This window comes from Xenopus tropicalis, chromosome 8 (assembly GCF_000004195.4).
Source record: "Xenopus tropicalis strain Nigerian chromosome 8, UCB_Xtro_10.0, whole genome shotgun sequence".
Taxonomy (NCBI): domain Eukaryota; kingdom Metazoa; phylum Chordata; class Amphibia; order Anura; family Pipidae; genus Xenopus; species Xenopus tropicalis.
In genome coordinates this window covers 86,119,505-86,127,081 of record NC_030684.2, presented here as the reverse complement: position 1 = coordinate 86,127,081, position 7,577 = coordinate 86,119,505, and the positions used below count along the sequence as shown (strand labels likewise).

The window sequence follows — 7,577 nt, the reverse complement described above, 5'->3', positions numbered from 1 at the left end:
GCATGTGCAGTAGAGTGAAAAGCCGACTTTTCTGTTAAAGTTTGGCTTTTCACTCTACTGCGCATGCGTGCGCGAGTGAAGCAGGAAGCGCTGCAGCTACCCCGGGTTGGTGCGGTTCTCTCCTAACTGGGGCACCAGCCCAGGGTACAAGGTAAGTGATTTAAGTCACTTGGGGGTGCCTAACATTTTGGCACCCCCAAGTGACTTTACCTTTCCTTCTCCTTTAAAAGCAGTCATCTCCCTACTTGGTCAGAGAGAAATAATGTGACATGGCTCAGTTCAAATTATTGCAACAGATACAAAGGCACAAATAGGAAATGCTGCAAAACTACTGCTTTATTTTTCATAGGTTCTGATATAAATACAATAATTTAACATACAAGTTATTTTTACCTTACCTATTACATGGGCAATAGATCTTAATCTAACTAACTAACCTTGTTTAGTGTCCATTGAAGACTAGGTAATGCTAATGTATATGATTAACATACACGCTCAGGAGAGTGCAGGGCTTAAGCACAATAAAAAAAGTGTATTCTCCTTTAGTGCTATGTCACTCATGCCCAAAATCCACTTTTGAGAAGTGACAGGCTGAAGGCATTCATGTCAGTTACTTAATGTTAACAAGGTGTAAAAGTGGGATGCATTGCTGAAGGATTGTTTTTTTTTTTCTTCTACACAGCATTTCAAGCAGCTGCTGAAAAAAAAAAAATGTGGAAATAATGTTGTTAGAGACAATTCCCACAGAGTTCTATAAAAACTCACCAGCTTTTATCTAGTATAAATAAATTTGAAGCAACTGGACTTGTTTAGTAATCATTGAAGACGTTTCACTACTCATCCGAGCAGCTTCTTCAGTTCAACGGTTGAACTGAAGAAGCTGCTCGGATGAGTAGTGAAACGTCTTCAATGATTACTAAACAAGTCCAGTTGCTTCAAATTTATTTATACTAGATATACCATGACCTGGATGAATGAAAATCTTCATAGACATATCACCAGCTTTTAGTTTTCTTTTTTAATAAATCCCAACTACCCAAGGTTTTAGAAAACACACAAATTTTTACTGTTTTTCACCGGCCCATTTTGAGGAATCAAAAAAAGGTTAAAGCGTATTATTTATCCATGCCATTAAAAAGACTTTAAAAGCCATACAAAAGTTACCAACCATACACACTAAGGTGACAAAATTGTATACTGAGGTGCTAATTAGGAGGAAAATGCTAGCAACGAAAGAATGCACTCCAAAATTCATAAACCTTCCCTACCTGTCCAGGACTGTGCCCTTGGCCAACTGGACTAATTGTAATTATCTCATAATAGTGATGAACTTCAAAATTCCCTCCTGTTTTATAGCCCCCAAAAATAAGTTTATACAGCCCATTGCTCCTGATGTACATTTCAACTGTCAGACCTTGCAATGTTGGGGACTGGCTCAATTTTCTTAGTATAGGGCTCTTACACACAGATGTTTCTTCCTCTATTCCCCAGAGATGGAACTCATTAAAGATTCACCACAGGAGATTGCAGGATGAAATGCCCTTAGAAAGTTTAGGGCCAATTCCTGGACAACAGAAGGGAGATCTTATTGAATTCAGAAGGAACCCTTCCATTGCATGCATTCTCATCGATTATCAGCACCTCATTATACATTCTGGCCACCCCTGTATGTATGGTTTTTAACTTTTGTCCTGGAGTCTGAATAAATGTTACTTTTTTATGATTAATTGAAATGAAACCACTTACTAGGTATTAGTGTGGTGGTGCTGAACTACAGCACAGCTCACAGCACCTCAACTCTTTATATGTGGCATCTTTGTAATTTATATTATTTTTTGCTTTTTGTACACCATGTGTGCCCCAAATAGTATTAGTATTAGGTAGTGGTGACAGGTGGATAGTTCTAGTTATACATTTTGCTAGTGAGCAATAACTGAAGGGCAGTGGTAACAAAGGGACAATATGAGTCAGCACCTTTATAAAAAACTAGGGAAACAATGCCAACAGGATATCATTATGCTTTTACATTTTCACTGGACAAGTACAAAAGGGAAAAAAATAAAGTTAAATGTGGCCTTTCAGTGGTGTAAATAGCTATAGGGCTGCTTAAAGGAACTGTAACACTAATTTTTTATTAGTGCCCCCTCTCGGAACCTAAGCTGAAGGAATTTAGATGAAGACAGAACTATTTAAAGGCAGGCTAAAAAATCATCCGTACAGTGGCAACAATTTCCAGTTTTGGCAGAAGGCGGGCTAGGAGGAGATGTGGAGCGTCGCATGTTGGATTTTGCATAGTGTTGCATGTTAGCATTATTTGAGAAAACCAGAAGAAGAGTTTTATCACAGTATTTTTTTATTAAAGCATTGAAAATAATAATCTTTGGGCTATTATTGAAGCAGGGGAAAATAGATTTTTTACTTAAAGGGATTTGTGGTATTCTTGAATATTGGTGTGTAGGCAGCCATCTCCGTGCATTGTGTCTGATCCTGAGCTTTCAGAAAGAGCCAGCGCTACACACTGGAACTGTTTAGACTCCTCCTACTGTAAATTGAGGATTCATGAATTAGGTGAGCCAGACTTGGATTTTTACTTTTGAGTGCTATTATCATATCTACCATTAGGTGGGACATGGGAGCATTTTTAGCAGTACAGTTGTCAGGAAGCTGCTATCGTATTATCTACACGCTGATCGGCTTTTGGGGGAAAAATGGAGAGAGGTGTAGCTCAGTAGACTTCGCTAAGGGCACCAGGGAAAGCAAAGAAATGGCTAGCTCCATGTCAAATTTCAAAATTAAATATAAAAAAATCGGTTTGCTCTTTTGAAAAAATGAATTTCAATCCAAGATTCTGCTGGAATCTTTTTGTAAAAAATAAAAATAAAAATACATGGTTCCGCGTGATAGAATCCCTCTAAACATTCTTAGTGCTACAGTTCTGTTTATACATCTTTATTGCAATACAAATTCTGGTAGCCTAAACCGGCTAGTAACAGACTGTATTGCTTCTGATCTATCGGACACATGGATAATAAATCCTTTGAAACTACTTATTGGGTTAACTTTTCCCTGCCAGTGACTGCTCTGGAACTAAATATTGCCTACCTACACTCTTCTTTACTGTTGGATAGAATAGAGAAACACAAAATCCACAAACTCTCAGTTACCTTGCCAGCAACTTACTGTAGATTCTAGTTTGCTGGCCTGGAACTGGTTAAAGCGTTGGTATTTTATGTGCAAACTGCAGTCTCTATTTGCATTTACCCAAAGATCCTAAATCTAGTGGTCTGAAGTCACCATTTAGGCTTGGTATTAACAGCTGTGCATGCAATATATTAAATCACTGCAAAATGTTGTCTTAATTTTTCAATAAGTTGTTGAGTTTCAACATGATCAGGGAAAGCAGCTGCTGATTTCTGTGCAGCTACATAACTGCTCTGAAGGTCTCCAATCTGCAGGGAAAGAAAGGAATCAGTTTAGAAATATCTTCTGCGGTGTCAAGGTGTTAAACATACAATGATCACATGGAAACAGATATATATATATATATATATAGTGCAATGGCACTTATGGTGTTTCACAGCCACATTTCTTTCTCAGAGATTTTATCTTAAATCTTTTCACAGATTGCTAGGCTAATGATTTGTGTGGGCAACTACTGCCCTGAAGTGGAGATGTCTGTATTTCCAGACTTATTCACTTTTAACTGTTGCAACTAAGACATTCTGTAAAAAAGAGTTCTTACAGCCAAACACAGTTCTGTGCCACTTAAGATTAAACATTTCTATCAAAGTATACATCATTTTTATGTTAGATGCTTACAATAATGTCATGAAAAAGTTATCTTTGCATACAAATATTTGAACTTATATATTTGAACTATATAAAGTGACATACTGTAATATACTAAACATCAAGCACCATTTACATTTTGTATTGAATTAATTAGATGTAAATGCAAATTTTGCATGCAGAAAAAGTAAGTATACCCCTACATTTCTCACTAGCTGAAATACCTAAAATTACAATCAGACACCAGAGCAAGTGCAAATGATTAAAACATTGTTAGAGAGGATCTTGGAGGAATCTGTCTTATTTAAATCTAAGTGTAATGTCACACAGGCTGATTCTTGGCAAGTGGTTTGTGCTTGCTGAGAATCAGCCCCTCTGCTTTAAAAACTTCAAGTTGCGCCTGCACCCAGAAGTACTGAATCTGCCCAGATGCAGGCACATGCAGCGTATTTCTGGCTGAAACTGCTGTGTGAAAGTGTTTCCACTTGCCCAGAATCAGCCCGTGTGGTATTAACCTAAAGCTTGGAACTAAATGCTGTAGGGGGATTTAAAATTACATGTGCATCCAAGACACATCACCTATGAGAATATTTTTCCCACTCCTATGCAGAGATTGGCAGTCTGTTGTAAGAAACATACACCTCTGTTAAAGTGGACATATACCATAAATGTTTACAATGCACTAAACCATGTAAAATAGAAGTGCTTTTATTTTATTACCTTTGGGTTCAAATATGTCCATAACTACTAGAAAAGTGTGCTCTAGCCAGACCTTTTGCATGCTTCCGGTTTAGACTTCAGTACCTGGCTGGGGCCCCCAGCCCTGATAGACTTCAGTAACAGAGCAACAGCTACTGCTGCACTGCTCCTCACATTTTGAGGGAGGATGAACATTATAACTAAATATGAACTTTATATAAAATGTCTCCTTTAATTTTTTGTTGAATAAAATGATTGTAAAAGTGATGTAAGTTTTATTGTTCACTTATATCATCTTCAATCAAATATTGATGCTTCCATATATGTTTAAAAAGAAAAAAAATTACCAAGGGTGTACATACTATTTCAAATGACTGTTCTACAGTCACATTTGCTTATCATTCTTTATTTTTTAACTTAATGCTATTTTTTTTAACTTAATACTATTTTAAAAATATCTACTCACCTTCTCAGACAAGAAAGCGAAGTTAACATGTGGCTCATACATGTGCGGTGCTAGAGAAGACGAGGTTTGTAAGAGAGCTCTGGCCTGTAATGGTAACATAATTAAAGGGGAAAAAAAAGGAAAATATGACCCTAAATTTGACATCATCCTGATTTTTAACACCTTTAAATTAAATAAGGGGGGAAGACTATACAACAGAACACTGAGGGTTGGTCAGTCAATGGCAGTGGAAAGTTAAGCAGCAGTATAGGAGCGAGAGTTAAATGGAAAACTACATCTGACATGCATCTAAACCTTGCATCCTATTAACTGGTTAAAGGAACAGTAACACCAAAAAATGAAAGTGTATAAAAGTAACTAAAATATAATGTGCTGCTGCCCTGCACTGGTAAAAGTTGTGTGTTTACTTCAGAAAGTCTACTATAATTTATATAAATAAGCTGCTATGTAGCCATGGAGGCAGCCATTCAAAGGAGAAAAGGCACAGGCACATAGCAGATAACAGATAAAACACTATTGTATTCTACAGAACTTATCTGTTATCTGCTATGTAACCTGTGCCTTTTCTCCTTTTTTCCAGCTTGAATGGCTGCCCCCGTGGCTGCATAGCAGCTTATTATATAAATTATAGTAGTGTTACTGTAGCAAACACACCAGTTTTACCAGTGCAGGGCAACAGTGCATTATATTTTTATTACTTTAAAGCTCTTTCATTTTTTGGTGTTACTGTTCCTTTAAGGAGGGCTTTGTAAACTACTGGGTAAATAAATGAAATGCTAAACCTTCTGCTCCTTCAGGAACTACAATGGCATCTTTGAGAAAAGATGTATCTTTAGAATTTACATAAACATACACTAACATGTCTATAAAGAACTTAAAAATATTTTACAAGTCAACTCCATAAATAATGTTTTGCCTAATAAAAGAAAACTTAATTCTAAGCAACTTTGCAATATACATTCATGGCATATTTGTAATGGTTTTTGAGTTATTTGTATATATAACAGCTATTAAAAGCAGTGTCTGTCTGTCCTTCCTATTCCCTTGCCCTGGTGGCTCTGGCATTGAAACAATGTAACACAAGCAGCAGATTTTACAGACCTGACTTGCTGCAGGAGCCTGGCACTTGCAACATTGTTTAAAAAGTAACAACCAGGACATGTCCTTTAAAGGAACAGTAACACTAAAAAATAAAAATGTACTGTTGCCCTGCACTGGTAAAAGTTGCGTGTTTGCTTCAGAAAGACTACTGTAGTTAATAGAAATAGCTGCTGTGTAGCCATGGGGGCAGCCATTTAAATTGAAAGAAGGAGAAAAGGCACAGGTTACATAAGAAGATACCAGATAAACTGTGTAGAATACAATGGGAATCTTTGCTACTTATCTGTTATCCGCTTAGTAACCTGTGCCTTTTCTCCTTTTTTTAATTTAAATGGCTGCCCCCATGGCTACACAGCAGGGTATTTATATAACTGCAGTAGTGTTTATGAAGAAAACACACAACTTTTACCAGTGCAGAGCAATAGTATATAATATATTAATTATTTTTATACACTTTCATTTTTTGGTGTTACTGTACCTTTAAGTCCCTATTGTGCAGATCCAAGTGCTCCAAAGTCCTTTAATAGATCAACATTTTTCTAAAGTTCCTACCTGCTCAACATGATTTTTGCGCATCTCGAGGACAGCCAAGTTATTGTAGGCTTCTGCATGGTCATTGTTATTGGACAAAGTCAGCTTGAAGCACTGATATGCTAAATTCAAGTCCCCTATACCCTACAGATGATAATAAAAACAGTCAAACATTTAGTATGAAGCAGACTCTTATGTGATAATTTGTCATTGGTCTTTACCCTTTTTTTCCAGTTATTTACCTTTCTACAATAGATCTCTGCTACCGTGGGTGACTAACCACTCCGAAATGCCTTTAGACCAGCAACAAAGGGAAAGGCCTACACATCACCCGCGGTAGCAAAGATCTATCACGGGTGATAAAATTGCTCAATAGGTCATTAGCCTTAGGGAGGGACTTGGGCTGCTACTGCACACAAATCTGCTTGTCATTCACTGACATCATCAGTTTATGCTAATAAGAAAGAGCCTGAGGCTCTTTTGAAAGGAAGTGATGGAACGGGTAGTGCTGGAGATTGCATTTGTTTCTTCAAAAGTTTAGTACAGTTAAATACATCTTACTAAACCATGATGTTGATACTTCTGGCTCCCACATTTATGGAAACTCTCTCTATTGCACTTATTTCAAACATGCATATAGATAAAGATAGTATAGGCAGCATCTAGAACACCAACCTATTTGAAAACAATCTAACATGAAATTACTAATTAAATAATTTGACATTTTTTGATGTACATACCACAGCTACATGTCCAAGGTTATACCAAACTTCAGCTACGTCACCTTCATTTTCAGCCAAAGACAATGCTCGTTCAAAAGAAGTAAGAATCATATCATACTGCTGGGCATAAAAGCAACACATACCAAGATTGTTGAAGAGCTGGCAATTATAAACACCCATCTGTAGGAGTCGCCTGACAATAGAAAACAAATGGTAAAAATGTTTGTTATCCATATAATTTTTCTTGAATGCCCTGTAGACTGGTTATG

The 7,577-nt window shown here is 36.9% G+C and overlaps 1 protein-coding gene across 1 annotated transcript in view; it reads right to left on the bottom strand.

The window, feature by feature from the left end:
• Nucleotides 1–975: 975 nt before the first annotated feature.
• The window catches only part of ttc8 (tetratricopeptide repeat domain 8), a 35,336-nt gene continuing 28,734 nt past the window's right edge, over nucleotides 976–7,577 (bottom strand). The window contains exons 11-14 of the mRNA XM_002933198.5: nucleotides 7,327–7,501; nucleotides 6,608–6,730; nucleotides 4,955–5,038; nucleotides 976–3,449 (exon numbers count right to left, since the gene is read on the bottom strand). Of these exons, the coding sequence (XP_002933244.1) occupies nucleotides 3,333–3,449; nucleotides 4,955–5,038; nucleotides 6,608–6,730; nucleotides 7,327–7,501 (499 nt within the window). The 3' untranslated portion in view covers nucleotides 976–3,332. The remainder of the gene's footprint in view (nucleotides 3,450–4,954; nucleotides 5,039–6,607; nucleotides 6,731–7,326; nucleotides 7,502–7,577) is intronic.